Consider the following 23,038-nt stretch of genomic DNA (forward strand, 5'->3'; position numbering starts at 1 on the left):
TTCTGGCATCCTGGAGCCCAACTCCCACTGCCTGTGGGCCGTCTTCCCCCCTATATCTGATCTAATTTGGTAGGGATTAGCACGATAATGGAGGGAAGAGCGTGCAAGACATCTATTCAGGATTAGCTCCTTAACACTGTATGTTTGAAAATAGACTAAAATCTTTCTTGGAGCTTTACGATCAGGGTGCAATCTAAAGGGATCTCTGTGCACACGCTGAATCTCAGCTTCTAGATCAATGTCTAGTCGATCCTTTAGTATGTCTTCTCGTAATAGCCTGCAGACAAATCCCTTGATATCCTCAACCTCTGCTCCTTCTGGTATCTTAAGGATTCTGAGATTGTTCCGCCGACTTGCAATTTCCAATCTCTCCTTGTCCATTGTAAGAGTTTGATTTTGTGCCTTGATAGCATCAATGTCCTTGGAATTCTCTGTCGATATTTCTACCAGTGTATTAACTTTACTCTCCAACATACTTGTTCGGGTTGCAAGTCCCTCCAGTTTGGCCTCCAAAGCCTCAAATCTGTTGTTTAACCCTTTTTGATTGCTCTCTGATATTTCAAATTTCCCAAGCAGGTCTCCTCTCAATGTCTGGAATAAAAGACCTAACCTGTCTCCTACAATCTCCGCCTCACCCGCCTCAGTCGGTGAACTACCAGTCTGCTGGACAAAGCCTTGTTTATCAGAGGTTGAAAGGGGGAAAGACTGAGATTGGAGTGCAGTGCAAACTGTTTGGGGGTGAAGGGAGGTAGAATGAGATTCTGTGCCCAACGGATCCTGAGCTAAAGGCAGTACAGAAATTAAACTTTCCAAGGCGGTAGAAGCATTCAAATCAGATCTTTGTGCTTCTGATGATGCTAAAGGGAGGCAAGGACTTGGAGTAGAGCTATATGCTGTATCGGGATGTGTTAAGGCCTCTAAACCCTCCCCATTGGGAAGCTCGAGCACTGCGTACCTATTCCTCAGAGGTACCGATGGGGGGGTGAGTGTGTTGTCTGGCGAGGAGGTAGCCCCCACTTCTACTTCAGCTGATACCCCTCCTCCTTTTCCTGTGGCACCTGAACTATTAACTTCTACTCCCAGCACTGCACCTGCTTTAACCCCAGAGCTTTCTTTTGCTTTCACTGCCTGCTCCATTATCTTAAAGCAACTTTTCAGAGAGGGAGTGCCTTTATATGCCTGGGAATGCTTGACAACCTTTGCAACCACTCCTTTCCTTGCACCCCCCTTCCTCTTCTTTTTATGAGGGGACAGAGGTATCGGACCTCCTTTCTCAACTAGCTCTGTTGGACCCCAGGGCGCCTGCCTAGACCTGAGCTGATATCTATTCCTAGTCGGGGCCTCAGAATTTTTAGGGAAGCAATCGGACCCCTCCTTACTTAGTGACACCTCCTCCCTTTCTCTTTCTCTCCCACCAGTTGTTCCACTGATAGTACACTGGTCAGACACAGTTAGGACTGCCCTCGGGACTGCTGCCTCCATGCAGGCCCTCCCCCTCGGAACCTCCTTACCGCAAGCCCTCACAGTCCGAATTATAGGAAAACTCCAGCACACCGGTCCTCTAGCACGAAGAATAAGCGCACCCCTGGAACAGTGCCAAAGACTCCTTCGGCTGTCTCCTTGTCGCTGCCTGTCCACTCCGAGCCCCAACAGTCCTACAGCAGCCTTCCACGATCCACAGATCGGCTCCTTCACCTCCCACTTCCTGGTAGAGCAGCAGACCGGCTCCAGCATTCCGCAGGGTCCTAGTGCCCGTCACACCTCCAAATAAGAAAACATCAAGCGCGACTTAATGAGAGTTAAGAGAATCAGTGAAAAGTATCTTCATATTCTCACCGCAAGTCCTTTTCAGCGAGCCGGGTCATTTCGCACGGGAATTTTGCTGTTTGTATGCCGTGGCCTCCTTCAAGGTGCAGAGCCGTCAGCCTGCCGCCGCCATGTTCCTCCTCATGTTGAAATCCTATAAGGATATGATTTGATATAACCACATAAGGGCATGAATCGGGAATATTTAAATAGGGTCCTAGATACGTTTACAACAAGGGCAAGAGTGAATTTATAAGAACATTAAGAAATTTAGAATGCATGCAATGCATTCTTTCATTGAGATAAAGGCACTTGCATATTGGTAGATATTGCAAAATTCCTGATCGTATGTGTGGCGACAGAATTAGAAGCCACACCATACTTCTTTGCCATTCAAAGATAAAATAGAAGCCACTCTTGCATAGTGAAGTGTTCACATAGGCTAAAATAGTTCATAATCCAAGCTAAATGTGTACCTGGAGAGGAGAATGATAAGTCGAATTCTTTGTCTCAAATTGTTTGAAGGAAAAGAACAAAAAAAGAAGGTTTAGGTGAGAGAACAAATTGATTATAGAGGCTTCCATACTCTTCTGGGTGGCTATGTATTCTTTTGTTGTGTACTAAATAAGACATTTCCTTTGATTTGGTCAATAAGTCTGATTGGACCTTCAAATGTATCGTCTTTGATAATATCTGTGTGTTATTGTCTATGGTATCAAACCTCTAACTTTCTCCCATAAAGCTTAGAACATGATTAGTTGACTACTGGAACCCTGGTGGATCAGGGAATACTTGACTTACCGCTGCATTCACAGGACTGGGTGAACTTTAAATTACACCAGCATCATTTGCATAATTTTCCTTATTTTGCATTATGCTTATTACATGAAATTTCGGCATGTGACATTTTGTGTATTTACGTGCCATTCGCTGAAAAGTTTACTGAAAGCTCACCATTCACTGTAAAAATATAACGTGAGTGCAAAGGAATCGCAGAGCTCAAGTGGCTGTTGCATGCACTGCTTTTGAATTCTTCACAATTTTTAAACATGGAATACGTTTGTGTGTTAAAAATTGCTGCAAGGGCGCATTTCGCACTAGGAGCATGGGGAAAATGGCGGCGTGATAGGACGCATAGACCTGTGCTTTCAATGAGGCCTTCCAATTTCCTGCCTGATCCTGTTGCCCACCACTCCCCGAGCAGGGCCTTTAATAGCGGATGACTCTGTTATTACCTAGCTCGGTTCGTACTTTGAGGGGTCGAATGGGGACAAGTGTGGAGCCGCTGCTGGGAGTATAACTGAAGGCCTCTGATGAGTGCAGCCTGGAGAGGGGAGCAGGTGTGCCCATTTGAACAGGATACCCCCTCCCCCATGAGATCCAAATCCATAGGGCAGAGAGCCCAAATGACGATTTCGGGGCTGCAGACTTGGGCCTTGATCGGGCTGTCGCCTTGGCTCATAGCCACCACCTTGCGGACCACGCTTGATGCGTGGGCGCTGCAACACCAAAGAGCTTTGGGAGGTGGAGGCCTAAGCTGGAATCCCCCACCCTACAATCAAACTGCCTTCAAGGACAGACCAAGGGAGTCCTAAGGGCTGCAGCTGCCTGGAAAATAGGCTCTAGCTGGGAACAGTCCCATTGACTGACTGCCCAGCGATCGCAGAGCTAATTTGCATGTTCTCGGAGTGTTTCTGCCACATTCTTGAGTGTGCTGCCTGACTAGTCTGCTTGGGAGACTTGTTGCGGGCTGATGCTACCCACATATGGTGGGGAAGAGCTCCAGAACCACCTTATCGGTCACAGGGGTGTTTCTGGAGCCTTTCCCCACTGCTATGTGTGGGTAGCATCAGCCCGCAACAAGCTGTGAGCGGTTGAGGCCCAGGGAGAGTTACCCCAAGTCGCAGTACTGGACTTAGCAGGTACGTGGTCTCACTCACTAGTGAAACCAGGTGAAAATCTGGCATTGACTACTGGCGCACACTATAGATCTTGAGAGCCAGCGTCTGTGCTGCTATGGTGAAACCCATGTCGGCAAAAATGCTCCAAAGTGCTCCTCATGATAGGATGCCTATACTCCTGACCCAGTCTTGAAAGAGTCTACTAATCCAGGTAGAAACGACCCTGTAAAAAATATGCAAGCCAGTTGGACAAAAACCTAAAGCTACTCACAATATCAAAACTGCCCCTGAAACAAAGATTAACACCGTGGCAGTGGTGGTTGTTCTTGTTGCATGATGATCACAAGAAGCTCTCAGGCTGCGTGGATGACACAGAGACTACATTAACAACATTATGCCCCACGGTGCTAGATTTGCAGAATGAACTGCAACAAATGGTTGTGGAGGTAAAGGAACTCTGGAGCAGAGCTGAGGATGCAGAGGGCCGCACCAAGTGCAACAACATTCGCCTGCAGGAGATTACAGAGAAAACAGAAGGCCCCAACACAGAACTCTTTCTGGAGCACTGGCTAACAGAGACAGTATTGGCTAATACTTCTCCATTGAAAGAATGCATCACATTACAGGGAGTCCACTGAGACTGGGCACACTTCCTCACCCAATTATTGCAAAGCTGCTCAATTACAGGGATAGGTACTTGCTTTTGCAACTCTTCAGAGCCAAGGGGCCGTGGAAATGTGAGGGAACCACTGTATCTCTATACCTGGATTATACTGCAACTGTCCAGGACCAATAAAATAGCAGCCAAGAGACAATTGTGCACACTAAGACTTTGGTACACTCTCCTCTTCTCAGCAATGCTACAAGTGGTAGAGGAGAGACCTACAGAAACCAACATTAAGGTAGTGCTACCTTAATGTTGGTTTCTGTAAGTTAAGAGGGTTGTAGAATTGTGGTCGTTAATATTCCCTCAGACCCCCCTTCGAGTTAGTATTAGAGGAGAGACCTCACATTTCTTCCACTCTCCAGAGGAGACATGGACCTGGCTGCACTCCAAGGGCATGAACACTCATCATGAAGATGAGGTGACTGGAGAGACCTGGGAATGCAGGAGAACTCTGAGACAGCGCAGCAGACAGACCTGGAACTGCCCCACAGAAGAACAGGCGGCAGAGGCGAGAGCACAAGTATTGGTGGATGTCACGCATGATCACAAAAATGTGTTTGAGGTGCTGGGCTCGGATCGTGGCACAGACTCAGAGGCAGACACCAGCGACTTGGGCACCTCTAGCAGAGCAGCACATGGGCTGGCACCAACAACCAGGCTGGCAGACGACCTCTAGAACTGTGGACCATTAGAATCCACAGTAAGCATAAGTAAACACATACTGGAAATAGTAGGGGTTGTGGTGGGTCTCATGAGGGCCTGTGCTGTGGAGGGACCGGTCAAACACAATAACCTAACTAAACTTGATAATGGGATTGGTCACGCTCCCACAGGCACAGGAGTGCCGAAACAGGCTGGCCTGGCTGGTAGTCCACCTCCTGATGCACTCTGTCGAGCAATTGAACTAGTTTGGTTAGGGTTCTTTGGCATAACAGTCCTGGGTTGGGAGTTGGGAATGTTCTATATCACGCCTGTTTGGCACTGTTTTCTTGTCACCCAATGCAAGACAATGAAGGATACTGCACAACAACGATGGGGAGGGATCAGTAAGGGGCTGTTCATGAAATGTCCGCTCTGTCCCAGGCAAATAATGCACATATGTATAATTAAATGGAATGTGCTTGGACTTAATTCTCAGACTAAACGTTACAATGTATAGGCATACATCAAACGGCAAAAAAACAAATAGTCTTCCTACAGGAGGCACACCTAGCGAGCACAGAGGAGCAGGAACTGCAAAAGAGGTAGAGGGGTTAGGTATATTGCACATCCTACTTTGCATTTGTAGGGGAGTACTCATATGGATACTCCCACTGGTGCCATTCACACTTGACACCGAAATGGTGGATAAGGAAGTGTGATACGTACTGCACGCAGGACTAGATAGGAAGGACATAACTTTGCTGAATATATATGCACCCAATATAGACCAATGCACGTTTTTTATTAAGTTAGCCCCAGTCCTAGCTAAGGTTGCCAACTACCCGTTAATGGATAATGGAGGGAGAAGACTTTAATTTTGTTGCTGACAGGAATCTAGATAGATCACACCGACCACTACCGGGCACCACACCACACAGAACTGCAATGGGGTTTCGGCACTGGGTAGTGAGCTTGGAATTAGTGGATGCCTAGAGTTTGCTGAACCCTCCCCTTAAGTACTACTCATACAGTTTGGGGTTGCACTCCCTATAGGTCGGTGTTGAAAGGATTCTTTATAACAAAACATTACAAACCAAAGTGCAAGCAGCAGAATATTTAGCAAGAACACACTCAGACCATGCCCTGTTGATGCTAACATTGCAGGGGGCACCCTTAAACCCCAGATACCGCAGTCAGTGTTGCATCTATGGATTTAGACCAACCACCCATGACAAAGAGAACGTTTTAAAAAGGTGCCAGCAATTGGCATTCATGAGAGAGTTATACACATTAAAAACTATACTTTGAGTCAACTACAGAATGTTGAGACATGCCAGTTATAAAAATTTAGAGCATGACTCTTTCACACACCTCTGAAGAAGGTGGTTTTAAGTTATCGTGGCCACCGAAATATGCGGGGACCGTGTGCTGAGCCCTTTGGTCAAGACATATTGATGGGAGACCAGAGAGGGGTCTCCTCATTGTGTTCTTATGAGGACACCCGGGGGTGAGGGAGTAGTATTTGGAGTATGCATGAGATTGGTTGGCGTTGGTGGATCTGTTTTATTCATCTATTTTTTTTGCTTTTTATTATGAAAATGTTTATTTTTTATGTAACGTGACAAACAAAGAATCACATTTGTTCATGTATATGAATGGAGTCTGTTTAGGTTATTTGTATGCATTTTTCATGAATAATACTAGCTAAAGAAATGTGATAGAAATATGTTGTGAAATACCAGTGTGTAAGTAATCATTGTAGATTGATTCTTTATAAATAAAGAGGCTTTTTTTGTATACATATTTTGTTGTGCTGTTCCCTGTACCCAAGCCATAAAGGAATATTGTTGATACCCTTAATTAAATAGGTTGCAATGGCATTGGAGCCTTTGGCCAATGTGTTACGAGAGGGTATCCACTACCATGGACTCGGGATTAATGAGGCTCCCATCAACTTGTCCCTATATGCTGATATGTTACTGTACATGCAGGGGAGGCTTCTGATGTCCAGGGGGTAGATGGGGCACTGGCACTTGGGAAGCTGTTGGGACTGAGGGTCATTTGAGAGAAATCCTGTTGTTTTCCTCTTGGGAGTGCGGGCAGGGGACCTAAGCCTACAGCTTTAGAGGATTCATTGCGGTGGGCACCGAACATGATAAAATATCTAAGTAGCTGCATATCACACACAGCAACAGTTGCTGGACAACAACGTCCTAATAGCTGTGGCCTCACTGTGACCTGCAATTCCCAATTCCCGCTGATGCTGCCATTATTCGCTATGGGCAGTATAGCCTTGATCAAGATGGTAATCCTCCCAGGTTACTCTATCACTTCACAGCACTCCCCATTAAAAGCCCTAGAAAAGTGTTTCGGATAATTGATGCTTTACTCCTTCAACTTATACAGAGCACTAGACGTAAACGAGTGGCTATAGTGAAACTAAAATTACCCACCTTGTAGGAGGAACTGGCAGTGCCAGACTTTGCGTTATATTACCTGCCAGCAAAGCTACAGTGGGCAAACTGCTGGAGAAAGCACTATTGAGGGGATTGCCGAGGTGATAGACTGGATGTCCAACCAGGGAGTGAGGTGGCTCAGTTGCTGTTGGCCCCGATGAGCCTCCGACGTAAGCCTGCGAGGGGGATACTGGTAAAAACACTGCACTATGCATGGAAGAGAGTACTCCAGTACACACAGACTTGCACACCATACGCCAGGGAGCAACACTACAGGTTTTACGTGTCATGTCACACATCTCGACTGGAGCGGACTCAGAAACTGCCCAGGACTGACTAGAGTAGGTGACCTATATATAAATGTATTTATTTATTTATAAAGTTTTATATAGCGCAAACGTAATCAATTTGAGGGGAATGAGGTAACAGATCAGTACAATAGTCAAATAGGCAATATACATAGGCACTGCATAAATCATGCACATAAAAAGACAAAAAATAGGCCTTGGCTAGGCGTTAAAGGGGCTAGGAATTGAAACATAAAGAACAAAGGGGAGCAAATACATTAGTAAAGTACCAGATAGACATCCTTTCTTGTAGTGTGTCCGATGCGCCTAGAGCTGACATTCGCTCCTCTTATGAAGGTAAGAACTTGTTCATGAGGAATCTTTTTGCATCCAGTTTGAAAGCAACATTGGAGGAGATTCTCCGGATTTCCGGTGGAAGAGGGTTCCAAATTTTCAGAGCAGAGCCCGAGAAGGCTTGTTGAAATGTTCTCTTTTTGCGGAAGATCTGGGGTTTCTGGAGGAAGGAATTTGCACTCCTCAACGGTCTACCCCCTCCGGATAGTTTTAACTTTTGCACCAGGTAGTTGGGGTTTTGAAGTGGAGGGATTTGTGCGATAAGCAAGCAATCTTTAGTTGAATTCTAGCTTCGTAGGGCAGCCAGTTTAGGGATTTTAGGACTGGGGAGATGTGGGCATTTCGCTTGGTGCCCGTAATCAATCTGGCCGCAGCGTTCAATGATGCCTTTAGAGGAGCCAAAGTGTATTTGGGGAGGCTGCATAGCATAACACTGCCATAGTCCAGCCTCTGTAGAACTAGCGCTCGGACCACCTGCTTGAAATCGGCTTGTGGTAAGAAAGGTTTGCGATTCCTGAGTGTTCTCAGAAGGTAGTTAGCTCCCTTTCTTACGTTGCTGATATGGCTCTTCATATTCAGATGTTTGTCCAGTGTGACTCCTAGAGATTTAGCTGAGTCAATAATGTGGGGGGAGCAGTTGAAGGCTGTGAGTTGGGTCATCCAGAGGTCAATATTAGGTGTGTGTGTTTCGGGGGAGAGATGAGGAGGAATTCTGTTTTGGAGGTGTTTCTCAGTTAGCCAATTATGAGTAGTCGGTAGGGTGGAGTTGAGTGAAGTGATGTTGTCCGGGGAGGAGATTTTCAGGTAGAGTTGGGTGTCGTCTGTATACATATGGAAGCGAATGTCCATATATTTTAGTGCATTAGCTAATGGTTCCAGAAACAAATTGAAGAGAATGGGAGATAAGGAGGATCCTTGGGGAACCCCCCTGGTGACTGGGGATGGTTGGGAGAGAGAGTGGTTCTCCTTAACTCTTTGGGATCTGTGCTTGAGGAAGGATAAGAAGCTTGAGGAAGGATGAGAACCATTGCAGCACCTGCCCAGAGAGGCCCATACTTTGCTCCAGAATATCTAGGAGGTTGTTGTGATTGACAGTGTCAAAAGCAGAGTAAAAGTCGAGTAGGATAAGGAGGCAAGATTAATTTCTGTCAAGCATTATTAGGATGTCATCCATGACGTTAGTGAGAGCCGATTCAGTGCTGTGCCCACTACGAAAGCCAGATTGGTGTTGGTCCAGGAGACTGAAATTTTCGATGTGCTCGCATAATTGAGACTGGATGCATTTTTCCAGGAGTTTGGCTGGTGTGGGGATGCTGGAGAGGGGGCGGAAGTTGTTAAGATCTGTGCTGTCTGCTGTAGTCTTTTTAAATATAGGTGTTACCTGGGTCTCTTTTAGGCAGTCTGGGATCGTACCCAGTGAGAGAGAAGCATTGCCAATCTTTGTCCAAATGGAGGAGATTGAATCCTTAATTGCTTTGAAGATGGTGGGTGGTAAAGGGTCACTGAAGTGATTAGATGGGTTGATACTCTGAAGGACCTTATTGATATCATTTTAGTTTAGGATGGTAAAGGTGTCCCAGGAAGCGTTGTGCTTGATACCCCGGCTAAGTGGAGCAACCTTGTCTGGTGAGGCCAGGGGGGTGCCAGGTCGTTGGATGTTAATAGAGACCTCCTGGTTTCTAGATCAATGTTAATAAGTCTAGTTTTCTCTGTACAAAAGTCTGCCAAGTCAACACATGAGGGAGGACTGACATCCGGATCTGATCGGTTGGGGGCTACGACAGATTGTTGTTTAACCAGTTCGAACAGTTTCTTAGGTCGATTGGCCGCTTGGTTAAGTTGGGATCTGAAATAATCCACCTTGACTGTCTTGATTTGTTTGTTATAAGAGCTTCTAGCTGCTCTAAGGTTTTTTAGATGGTCCGCTGAAGGAGTGAATCTGCAGGAACGCTCTATGGCCCTTCGATTGCGACGTTGCGAATTTAGGTTGCTATTGAACCAAGGTTTAGATATTTTTGAAGGTGCATTTTTTGTTGGAGTGGAGCAATATCGTCCAAGATGCTAGAGATAGAAGAGTTATAGAAGTCTGTGAGTGCATGTACTTCGACTAAGTCACTTTGAGGAGAGAGGGCACTCTTACAGCAGGTTGCTAGGTCAACTGTATTGATGTCTCTGAGGTCTCTTCTCAAGATCTTTGGTTTAGTAGTTTGAGATTTACTCTGAGATACCTCCAAGTTGATATGGAAGGAAATGACGAGATGGTCCGACCAATCGCAGGGTATGATGGAGTCCAAAGTGATAGAATGTCCTTTGGAGATGACGAGGTCAAGAGTTTCCCCTTTACTGTGGGTAGGCTGGTCACTATGTTGAACCAAATCGTGATCCTTCAAGAAGGAATTGAGGCATGCTACGGCTTGGTCATTGGGGGTTGACCAATGAAGGTTAAAGTCTCCCAGGTATGTGTGGGAGTGCTCTGCATCCTCGTTGTCAGCAATGATTTCCATCAATTGTTCAATGAATGGTAGGTTGTCGCCCGGAGGGTGATAGAATGTATGAGTAACATGGAGTTCCAGCAAGCGATTTTTTTGCTCCTTGGGGCAATCCGTATGACCACACACAATGGCGGCGAGTGGGGCTAACAAAACTTCAGCTGCACAAGGGCACAAGAGATTTTCAGAATGCGACATGGCAGCGTCGCTCCTATGCAAGGTGCTGCCAGAACAGGCTGAAGTAAGGCTGGGTGCACAAAGAGAACACTGGGAACAAGACCAAGGTGACCAGATAAGCGACACATAATGGACAAAAATGTTGAGGCAAACCCCAACGGTATCGTGCAATGCGCCTTTTAAATGAATCCAACATTACTACCTCTACAGAGTATACATCACAAAACGAGTAAACCCAATGTGGGTGCGAACTGCCCTAGATGTGGCGAAAACAATGCTGCATTTATGCATATGATGTGGGACTGTCTGGCTTTACCACTCTACTGGGCTGGGGTGGTGGAGGTGGTATCAATAGGAACAGGAAGACAGGTCACCAAAACTCTGGAAGGATGCCTACTAGGATGGTTCACACAATGGAAAACGGAAGCAGTCACAAATAGATTCATAGATTTGGCGTACATACTAGCCAGATGTCAGTTAACACTAGCCTGAAGGACTTCTGACGCCCCTAATTTACAGAAATATGTAGTGGAACTCCGTATATGGGCCAATTATCAAGGAGCGGCACTGCAGAGAGGTTAAAAGGGGACTACAGCCCAGGGGTTGGGCTGAGGCCTTAGATCACATTGTGACCGACATCCTTCACTTAGGGAACCAGAGCATTATAAGGCGCGGTGCATAATGGGTAAACACCATATGAGCACATATAGGTGATGCACCCACAACGTACGTATGGAGACACAGCTGACCATGGCCCTCACCTGTCTCGCACCACAGACAAGGATCTTAGACAAACGACCCCACCACATACTCCCCCCACCAACATCGTGTTACATGACACAACATCCCCCTATCTCTTGAAGGGCTGTTGTTCTGTTTGTTTTTTTGATGCTATCTACACGATTACACTGCACGTTTCCCATTGATGTTAGGAGAAATGGTTATGAGCGGATGTGGCTGTGTAATGCGAGGGCACAGCCGTCCAGTCAACGGCAACTTGGAGGAGGGAGGGAGAACATGGGTCCGCGAGTACGATATATATGTTGACAAAACTCAATAAAATATGTTTTAAAAAAACCAAAAAGGACTCATTTTGGGCTCAAAACTAGCACTGAGGGGTTTGCTGACATTTTATGAAATTATGAATTATGAAAAAGCTCGTTTTTTCACACCCCTAATACACATCACCCTCCATGCAAGCCAAAAGGAACCCAATCTAAACACCAGCTTTGGGGCTTAATCGGTACCACAATCAGGGGAACAGTTTGAATCAAAAGCCCAACACAAATTCCACCTGATCTTCACTTCTCAAAAAATTGTTGGCATTGGAAATTATGTACTTATTGCTTAACAAACCTATTTATAAATCAGTGTACATCTTTAATCTCTTCTCTTTGTACAGTACTCCACATGGCTTGTGCAGGTCAGCATACATCATGTGTCCAACTTCTCATGGAGTCGGGGCTACAGGACTCACCGGATGCTTCTGGAACGTTTGCAGAAAAACTTGTTAGGAAACCAGAGATCCTGCAGCTCTTCAAATAAATTGATTCCGATTTATAAATGTAAGTAAATAAAAGACCATATACATAGCAACTATTCAAAGACCTGTCATTAAATCGAATGTGAATCTGCATTTTGATGTGGGTGGAGGAGGCAAGTAGAAATTAATCACTTCTACTGCTACCAACCCTCACTAGCAGTACTGGCTAGCATCTGAATCCCTTCTTCTTTCTCCGTGTGAATTACATGTACTGCTTTTAAAAGTGTTTTATAGTTTCTTTGTCCTTAGACTGAAGTCCAAGTCTGAAATGTTGCCTTCAATTTGTAGCTCTTTACCCATTTTCAAGTTTCCATAACACCTGGTTGATTTTCTTTGGTGCTTTTACTGACATTTATATAATTAATTTGCCAACATGATTTTCTCTCTTTACATATCTGTGGTACTCAAGCCACGCTCCTGAATTATCACTGAAATTGGACAAAGTGATAAGGACCACATACGAAAGCCTCCATGAAGCTCCAAGATTGAAGCGCTCGCCACTGTAGCCAACGGCTGTGGAGTGTGAGGCTGCTGCAAGCATCGCTTGCATACCTACACCTTATGTGCGCAGTCTTATGTGACTATTGCAGGTGCAAGCTGCTGCGAAGACTGTGTATGGGCTTCTGCTGGAGTTCATTGACCTTGAGGACTGCAGTTCATGGATTCCGTTTATGGAGGCTGTTGACCTTGATGGTTGTGAGTAACAGGCTGCCCTTCCTAGATCCCGCAGAGGTCTTTTGTCCACCATTAGGCCACACCGAAGCACCTCTGTTCTGAACGTGTTTTTGCCCTGCACCCACTCAAGGGTAAAGCACAGCGAAGGCCTGCACAGGGCATCTGCTAGTTACACAGCCCGTGGAAGCCTTTTGCATCTGACCAGGGTATGCTTCAAGATCCTTTTCCTAATGGAGGAATTTTTCAAGGAGTTAGTCAATTCCAAGTTAGATCTCTGTTTTCTACATCTAACCACAATCACCTTCACAGAAAAAACACATCGTCCTTGTATGGAAGTCAAAAGATGAGAGCTCGAATGCCCGACATCCGGACCTGATCCATCTGGTATCACTGATCCTGCATGCCACGGTACTCTGACTTTCAAACCTTCAGCTCAACAAACTGTGTTCAGAGCAGCCTGTTGCTAGCGGTAATGCTTTAAGACTTCTGTGGCCACAAGCACGCCACAGTAGACTTCAGTCCTGGAATCGTTCCTGCATGGTAAATATGCTGTCTTGCCTCCTGCTGATGTAGAACCAGATAACCATGCCAGTGCCTGTCCAGAGACACAACCACTCTTTGGTGAATTCCTTCTGTGAATGTAAGGCTTGACTATATGCAGGAGGAAAGTTGTAGATTGGGTATTTTTTAAGCGTATGAAATAATGCAATATGCACTACAGAGAGAGACAGTGTTTCATACCATTAGCCGATTCGCCAGTCCGCAAGTTTTTCAAATGTGGAGCAACCTTTCATCTTGGTGCCTGTAACATTTGTAGGGCATGCCACACACCATGTCACTGGAACCCAAGAAGCATCATAAAAAACATTATTAAAATCCTGAAGTATGTGTGGCATATACATTTTTTGTATCCTACTCTTGTTACGTCAGTTAGCACGAAATACACATGAGACTGCCCTTTGGCCTGCATGCAGGCTCTGTTCTTGCTGCCATCATCTAGAGGGGGACTCCAAGTATACGTTTTGTGGACACTGCAGTACCGGACAAAACATACAAGAGTCAGTACCAACACTCACAAAAATAACTCCATATATCATAATACCTACACGATTACATACCATAAGTAATACCCTATCCCACATCTCCAAACACCAAACCACATCCCACGCCACCAGAGGATACTACCACATCCCTCGAGACTCCTTCCCTCTCTAGCTAAATATCTCACTTCTCACCTCTTCTACTACAATGCCCCATGCTACTCCGTTTTAGAGCTTGCTTGAGTCTGTATGCACTATCGCTTGTGAAACATTTAATTTGCTTACAGGGGTCTAAGAGCTTGTCCATTACTTACCATGGGTTGGCTTCATTGTCACTCTTGTGTCCTTGCTCCTCTTTGGTCTGCGCTTGCTTGCTTCTCTTGCTCTTAGTGTGTTTGTCCCACCCCTAAACCATGACACAAGTACCTCTTCCTTGCCCATGTCCTTCCACTGCTTGTGCTTTTGGAGCTACATTTTTCTTTTAGTTGCAGTACTCGATAAGAGTGCATATGTTTGCAGGCCCATCCTTCATTTTTGTTTTTGCATCCACCCCTCTGCTTTGTTGTTGTTGCCTTGTTATTGCTACTTGCCCAATACATCATCTCTCGTGCATGCCTCGTCCCAACCCGCACCCCTCCTACGTTGTCCTATCCTTTCGTATCCTCCACCCCGCGTTGTCCTGTTTGCCCCATCCCTTCCTACCCTACAATCATGCATTGTGTTGCTTGCCCCTGTCCCTCCCACCAGAAACAACATTGCTATTATGCCTTGATCACCACTGGCTGCGTCATAGCACTTTTTCTTTTCTCCTAACTTTAAGCCATGGCTAGAAGATATTAGCTTAAGCAAGAACCATTGGCTTTACTAGTTCTTGCTTAGATGTCTGTCATGGGTGGCATTAAACTTTTTCATACAGACTGGAGAGTGCGTAGGACATAATTAGTGTGCTGGTATTGGAATAACGCCATTCGAACAGTAAAAAAAAGTGTAGTTCTACTGTTGCTCTGTTTAAGATGTTACTCTAGGAGGAGACACAACAAGAGAGAAATTTCCCTTAATGGCCACAAACTCTAAATGTCAGTATACCTCAAATTGGTGACAAATGCTAAACAATACATAGCATTCTTTCAAAAAGGTATACATTTTATTTCATTATATTACAATCCATTCATTTTTCTCATTTGCTAATACATCAAAAATTATTTACCATTCTTTATACAAAACAGTTTTTTATATATAGATTTTTTAAAAATAGATCAAAAGGATAGAAAGAAAAAAGAGACATCATAAAAAAACATGTAATGTACAGCGATATACAATCTCAATTTTATACACAAATACACATAATTTTATTATCCCCCTGGAAAAAAACAAAAATCACAAGGCTATCACACAATCAACATTCACAACAATCTCGCCCTATCTGCATACATCACCACACCATGTGAAACAAGGAAGAAAAAATCATGAATAAGGTCTCAACACTCAATGTGAGACCCCGCACTTGGTCGACGCGCGTTTCGGCGTCTCAAGGCCACCTTCTTCAGGACCTCTTCCAATAAAAACAACCCAGGTATCCAGGGGATAAAGAAGAGCAAATATTCTAGACTCAGGAAAAACTCATCTGCTATTATTCAGTGTCCGAATTAGGTATTCTTGTGTTATTCGCCTTTAGATGCAGCATTCACAACAGTCGATGTTCAAAGGGTCACTTTTAATCTCTTCATGTGATTTATTTATTTATTTATTTAGCAATTTGTATAGCGCCTGGTGACCCGAGGGCATCCCCGCGCTGTTAATATTGAGTCCTGCTGAGGGGGTGGGAGGTAGAGGGTTTATTTAGGGAACAGAAGGGTTTTAAGTTTTTTCCTGAATGTCAGGTGGTTGAGTTCCAATCTGAGGGAACGTGGGAGAGAGTTCCAACCGGTGGACGCCTTAACAGAGAAGCGTCGGCCTCCAGTGCGTGCTCTTTTGAATTTAGGGATGTTGGCCAGGTGCTCGTTCTCCGACCGTAGGGCCCTTGGTGCAGTGTAGGGGGTGACCAAACCCCTGAGGATCGCAGGTCCCGATCCGTTAATTAGTTTATGGGCCGTACACATGGCCTTAAACTCCACCCTTTGGCGGACTGGCAACCAGTGCAGCGCCTTGATGGCGGGTTTGGCGGATACTCTAGGAGGTACGCTCATAATTAGGCGGGCTGCAGCATTCTGGGTTCTTTGCAGTCTCGCTAAGGTGGCTTCCGGCGCACCTAGATAGACCAGGTTGCTGTAGTCCAGCCGTGACAGTATGAGGCCCTGTACTATTAGTTTCCTGGACACGGGCGGTAGGAGGGGGAGAATTTTGCGAACAGTTCGCAGAAGCCCCAGACAGGTTCCGGCGGTTTTGGCCGCTTGGGTCTTCATTGAGAGAGCGGGTTCTAGCCAGACTCCGAGGGTCTTGATTTCGTGTTTCGGGGTGGGAATTTCCCCGAACACGTCTGGCCATATTGCCGGGGGGATGGTCGCCCATTGTTTGCCCATGAGCATCACCTCGGTTTTGGAACCGTTGAGTTTTAATGACGATTCACACATCCACCCATGAATTTCGGTAAGACAATTTGGTAATTTGTCTGGGTGGTCGTCAAGTTGGGAGAGGGATGTGTTTATTATTATCTCTTCAACTGGAAATACTCTATTAGCTGGATTTTATGTTCCAGGTTTCTTTCGCCCCTGATCTCTATGTCACATATGTTGCAACGGACGACTATCAGTGCTTCCCAATGTCCTGGCCATAGATAGATAACCGCGCTGGCGTAGACTCTGCTTAGTATGCCATGACACTGCTTAAAGGGATTTCTGAAGATAGTCAAATTTACCACATATTGTACAGAGAGTAGGTAGGTCCCCACGGCTTAACTACAGTGCAGGTCTCTTTAAGATTAGATACACTATGCAGAGAGAAGAAAATACTAGCACACTCGACCAGCACCAGACTAGGCAGCACGGGAGGGGGACCGGCAGAGTCCCACAGCACCTCACCTTCATTGTAGAGCCCACCCAGCGCCGTGAGGGAAACGGCAAAGCGGACCCACACTACAATCCCCAGGTGCCCCGGTGGCAGAGGCGCACCTGGGACGTCACAGCCTGCGCCAGGAAGCGCCTACAAACATCGGAGCACCGACAGCTCCTTGGGGGTCACACTCGACCAGCACCAGACCAGGCAGCACGGGAGTGGGACCGGCAGAGTCCCACAGCACCTCACCTTCATTGTAGAGCCCACCCAGCGCCGTGAGGGAAACGGCAAAGTGGACCCACACTACAATCCCCAGGTGCCCCGGTGGCAGAGGCGCACCTGGGACGTCACAGCCTGCGCCAGGAGGCGCCTACAATCATCGGAACACCTCCTGTCCCCGCGGGACCGCCGGGCGAAGCCCGGGCAAAGGGCGGGCCCTCTACGGCCCTCAGAGGCCAGAAGAGGACGGGACGGGCCACCCCACCTGACATTACCATAGGAGGAGGTATAGAGACACACTTTACTATTGACTTGCACTGTATTGCTTTCTGGCTTATTGTATACTAAACATGTCCATCTGGGAGGAGCTTAATGCCTTGTGTGGCACTAAGTATGTCCCGGATGTATCACCCCCCCTATTCTGGGCAGTATTCCAGATAATTCAAACGGTACTCCGCGGGATCCACCTCTAAATATAGACAAAACTCAAGCCAATGCGCTGCCTCGGGGTTTTTTTATTAAAAGGAAGCATGACGGGGAAAATGATAACGAGAACCAACCTAAAATTCAAAAATTGTGCACCAGCCCTACTTTATCCCCCTCTAACCCATTCACATCAATGGTGGATATGGCTGTGGATAAAACAGATGACCCTGTATCGTCCTCCCAACTGACTTTACTGGCTCAGCTCGAGCAATTGTTACTATCTGTCATATCACCTTTGGTTATAAAAATTAACGATCTGGGGGACAGGCTGACTAGCATTGAGAAAACTATTAAAAGGAACACTCCGCCAACCAAGAAGATGGCAATACCCATTTGCCCTAATCCTCCTATTACCCCTGAAAAGTTTAAGTCAATTATACGTAAGAATGTCCGAACCCAATTACTACCTCTTAATACACCTATCGCAACAGGCCCTAAAGTAGCACTAAAATCCCCGATAATTAATCACACAGTGGCCAGAGCCGATCCAGAAAAAATGCCACGTATTAACCTACCTCCTGAAGCCGCCCCATATGTGACTGTCCTCTCTGGGGTCCCTGCACTTAGCCAGGGAAAATACGAAACACATCAGGAACTGTTAAATAAGGTTATTTTTTGGTTACAGAACAACAGACCTTTGCCACCTGATCTAGATGGTGGGATCCTGAGCGTCAGGAGGGTGGGGTGGTTAGGTTTCCTGCCCAAAGACACCCCTGGGGACCTGGTGTTAATTAAATTTAAGAACAGGAACATTGTCCCCTACCTACGATGTTGCCAGCCCAAAGGAGAAGATGGCCCCATTTGCATTTGGGACTTGCATGACTTCTATCCGAGACTAAGATCAACGGCAAAGAAATACAACTCCTGGGGAAGGGGATCCTGTGCACCTAGCGCCACTAACCTTCTAGCCTCTAATAGATTTGAACCACTGTATAAACATTTTATTTTCTGAGAATCTTCTATAAAGAGGCCACCCATGAGCATTAGCTTAACTGACACGGTAGTATGCAATCAAGTAAACTGCTGATATAGGTTTGTCTGATGTTCTCCCCCTGAACCGTAAGCTAATTTGTAGCACTGTATGTATGACCCTATTGTTTTTAGAGTTGTCCTATTCGATAATGAATTGTCTCATTTTGATTAGCTGATCCGTCATACCTATTTAATCCTGTTTTAATAGTTAATATTAACTTTGTAATGAAATGTTAAGGTATTTACCTATGTATTGTTGCTGCTTTTATGATTTTAAACCAAAATCGAATAAAGCTAATCTGACTGACTGGCATAGTTGTTTTGTGTGGCTTTTTGAGCCCAAAGATATTCCACTGCATGTTAAAGGGTGTGACTTCAGTTAGCCGAATGCTAGCTGCATTCTCTTTAAGAAGTAGGGCGGTCTGGATGGAGAAGCATTATGTGGCTGTGAACACCAGAGTGCTCAGTACCAACGTTTTTTATGGAAGTAAATCAATGGCGAAAACAGAAAACCCTTTGTTACTTGGAGGAGAAGGATCCCCTTCAGCTGAGACCTCCAGATGGTGCAGAGGTAAGAGATAAAGAAGGTAGCACTTCCTGCACACAATCGACATGTAGAGCTGTTTGCTGAAAGTCAAGCAGGTAGTTCAAGCACATTATTAGTAAATCTCTTGTGAAAGTTGTTCATAGTCTGCAGATTTATGTATATACGCACTATAGTTATCAGTGGACTCCATGCCACAGAGACTCAACTCTCAGTCCTACGTTTTTTCTCACAAAACAGACACTTCTGTCCAAATGAAGTTAGGTAAGACCACAACTCTCATAAACATAATGCTCCAATTTTTTTAATGCAAGTGCATGGCTAGAACCGAGGTGTTCCGATATCATGGAGTCTTCTCTGACTGGACTGCTCCTGTGCAGGTAGGTGCAAGTATATGTTTCACTCAATGCACATGGTCAATTCACACATTGAGTACAGGATGGCTACTAGAACCCCATTACCAGTTCTCTCCCTTACACATCCACCAGGGTAAAACCCTCTTTCTTTATTCCGCACCATATGTTTATAGATTGTCTCTTGTCCAATGATCTACTCTCCTAATGCATTGAAGGCAGCTGCTCAAACTTACTGCCTGCTCATAACAAATATGATCGGTATGATGTGGAATTGGGAGTCAAGAAAAAACTTAGGTCCTGCCAGTTTATTACTTTGGTAGTCTACCATACCGTGGAAGGTATGGTAGACTACCAAAGTAATAAACTGGCAGGACCTACGTTTTTTCTTGACTCCCAATTCCACATCATACCTTTTAACTGGCTTTCTTTATTCAGCTTAATATGTTGCTTATTTTCCAATGCAATGTTAAATTCCCACCTTGCCCTCTCAGAAATCTTCACCAAACCCCTCAATATTCCAAACAGCTGAAAATCCACACCCAAACATAAATGCTTTTACACCTGTACCATAGAGCGGGGGCTCTATCTGTTCCTCCTCCACCTACCCCAAAATGCCAAGGAGACTAATATGGCGTCCTCACTCCTCCCCCCGCCTCTTGCATTTACTCCAACTGCAACATGAAAAAGTGACTGTGTGCATGTCGGAGAACAACACATGTTGCCCCATAACGTTTCTTTTTTAGGTCTCGCTTACCACACATTTGTGAGATGTATTAGCATACTGTGGACTTGGAGCCCACCCATTGCTTGACTACATTATCACGCTTGCTTCATATTCATTAGCGTGTATGGGCTTTTTGTGGTGATGTGTTGGATCACATCAGTCATTGATGTCACCTAGAATGTTGCTGGGCATGTGTTCTGCAGAAGGCAGTTACTCTTGTGATCCTGGGCTGTTGCAGCTGCAGCGGCTCTCTCCTACAGAATAAACTACTTAACACTTTTCCAGTGTCCAGCGCATCTTTACACTGGCGACTGAGGATGTTTGGATCGACTTTCAAAGCGTGACAGTCACTAGAATTAAAAGGTGTTCTCTCTAATTATTGAAGCAAGTGTTTAATCTTCTGATGACCGTTGATGTGCTGATATGGACTTTACATTTATGTGAGTACACGCTCTTTATTTTCGGGTCGCAGCGCAGTTTGAAGAGAGCCACCGCGTGTTTTTTTTTTTTTAAGAAGGTGCCAACAATTTGACTTATACGCACTGTGTTTCTTTTTGCCTTACCCATATCAGAAGCGCTGCCTGCTTTTCTTTATGTGTTGAAAAGACTGTTACCTGCACTTTCAGAGGCATTTTTGAGGGTGTTTGCTGCTTCGCTGCTCCTTGTCAGGTCGAGTGCTCCTCTGCTGCAGCTGCGCTATTGTGAGCTCCTTTCAGCTGGACTTTCTGGATCATGTGATGACGTTGTAGAATCTTCCGTCTCACTCAGCCAAGCTCACACGCATGCGTCATTTTGAAGACACTCCATTGTGATTACGTGCAGAGCGTTTGTCTCATCAGCGTCATCCTCAAGACATGCGCAGAATGTTTATTTGATCAGCGCTAACAGCTACATGCGTCACGTCGTTACCAAGACACTTCCTTGTATTGACGCGCAGACGCCGTTTCCAAGACAATTCATTGTCTTCACGCGAAGAGTATTTACCTAATCAGCGCTGATGCGCACAGCCTTGCCTTCGTTTATTCTAATCGCGCTGATGCGCACAGCCTTGTTTTTGTTCTGAAGTAGCGTTTTAACGTACTGTTTCCTTTCAAGTGGCATATATGTACTGCATCATTAAGCAAGTTGTTTTAACAACAGTGTAGTTTTCATCGGCTATTGTACATCATTTTATTGCACTGATTGTTTTTAAATATAAGGTCTCTATCATTCTTGGCATATTTTCTATTTTTCACGCTGACACACACAGCAACTTCCTGTGCTTGTCAAGTTTTTTTCTAATACCACGCTGACATGCACAGCAGTTTCTGAATTATATTCCTTCATCTTGTGTTTGTGGGACACGCTATTTGCAATTTGAAAAGAATACTTATGGGTTATATAATGCCATTTAGTAGGTGTTTATTTTATGTTCAGAATATAAAGATATCTTTATTCAAAGGTTTATGCTTATATGGAACACAAGAAATTGTTCTCTTTTTCATAAACATTTTGGATTTTTTTTTTTTTTTTTTTATTTCATCTCGATTTTGGATTTTGATATTATTCCTACTGTTTTAAAAATGCAGAGTGTCTTACCTCCAGCACCTTTTCTTCAAGAGCCTGGTGATCCACCGTTGGAGTGGAAGTTGTGGTTCATATCTTTTAATGCATACTTAGGCGCTATTGATGGTCTTAGATATAGACCTGAAAGAAAAAAGAACCTCATGTACCATCATTTAGGTGTAGAGGGACCAAATATTTTTTATCACCTGCCTCCTTATGTTCCACCTGAGGGTGAGAATCCAGATGAATTTGACCAAGCTGTCGCACAATTAGACAAGTATTTTACTAAAACCAAGAACTTGGTAGTTCATAGGTACAAGTTCTTCACTAGAGTACAAAAACCTGATGAGAATATTGACAGTTTTATTACAGCTTTAAAAATTCTAGCTGCGAAATGTGAATTTAAAAATTTCACATCACAGCTGATAAGAGATCAGCTTGTTGCACGTGTCATTGTAAGAAGACACAGCAAAGACTGCTTACATGTAAAGATCCATCACTGGATAAGGCTGTGGATATTGCGAAAAGCATTGAGACTTCTATGGATGATGTCAAACAGCTGGAAACTGCATTATCCAATTCAACTGTTTCTGGTGCTGGTTCTTCCAAGCAACAAGTGCCTAATAGTAAGCTTCCAACTCCTTTAAACCAGAATACCACTCGAGGTTATGTCAGAAGACCATATGGGTTTAGAGGAGGCAGAAATTTCGTACAGAATAGACAACAATTTAATTCAAGAATGTTTTGCTATAGATGTGGTTCAAATCAACATGTTTCTTCTTTCAAAAACTGTCCGGCATCTAATCAGCAATGTGGTCAATATGGAAAAATGGGTCATTTTGCGAAAGTGTGTATGAGTGGTAGGAAAAATAGTATTAGATGTGTTATTAATGATAGTGATGAGCTTGTTAACAATGAACAAGATAATGACCTAGATTGATGTCATTAGTCAGAATTATGTTGTTGTAGTCAAACAACAGTCAAACAAAGAGGAAATGTTTCATGTGCCTGATCCTGAAATTAATGTTTGTATTGGAAATAATCATATTCAGCTTCTAGTTGATACTGGGGCACGCATCACTATTGTCTGGAGCATTGAAACATTTAAGTCTTATCTATGGGGCAGGTCATTCATTCTTAAAACTGATCATCGACCCCTAGTTG

At 44.8% G+C, this 23,038-nt stretch overlaps 1 protein-coding gene across 7 annotated transcripts in view; it reads left to right on the forward strand.

Annotated features, from left to right (window-relative positions):
* ANKRD16 (ankyrin repeat domain 16) overlaps positions 1-19,016 on the forward strand; it is a 415,867-nt gene extending 396,851 nt beyond the window's left edge. For 5 of the 7 annotated variants that reach the window (XM_078677289.1, XM_078677301.1, XM_078677294.1 and 2 more), the window contains 2 exons: positions 12,182-12,344; positions 12,732-19,016. In XM_078677289.1, the coding sequence (XP_078533415.1) occupies positions 12,182-12,344; positions 12,732-12,754 (186 nt within the window). In that variant the 3' untranslated portion in view covers positions 12,755-19,016. Of the gene's footprint in view, positions 1-12,181; positions 12,345-12,731 lie in introns of those variants that run through there. The other 2 variants (XR_013607335.1, XR_013607341.1) reach the window with 2 other exon arrangements.
* The last annotated feature ends 4,022 nt before the right edge of the window (positions 19,017-23,038 follow it).

The sequence above is a fragment of the Lissotriton helveticus genome, chromosome 1_1 (assembly GCF_964261635.1).
Source record: "Lissotriton helveticus chromosome 1_1, aLisHel1.1, whole genome shotgun sequence".
Lineage (NCBI taxonomy): Eukaryota > Metazoa > Chordata > Amphibia > Caudata > Salamandridae > Lissotriton > Lissotriton helveticus.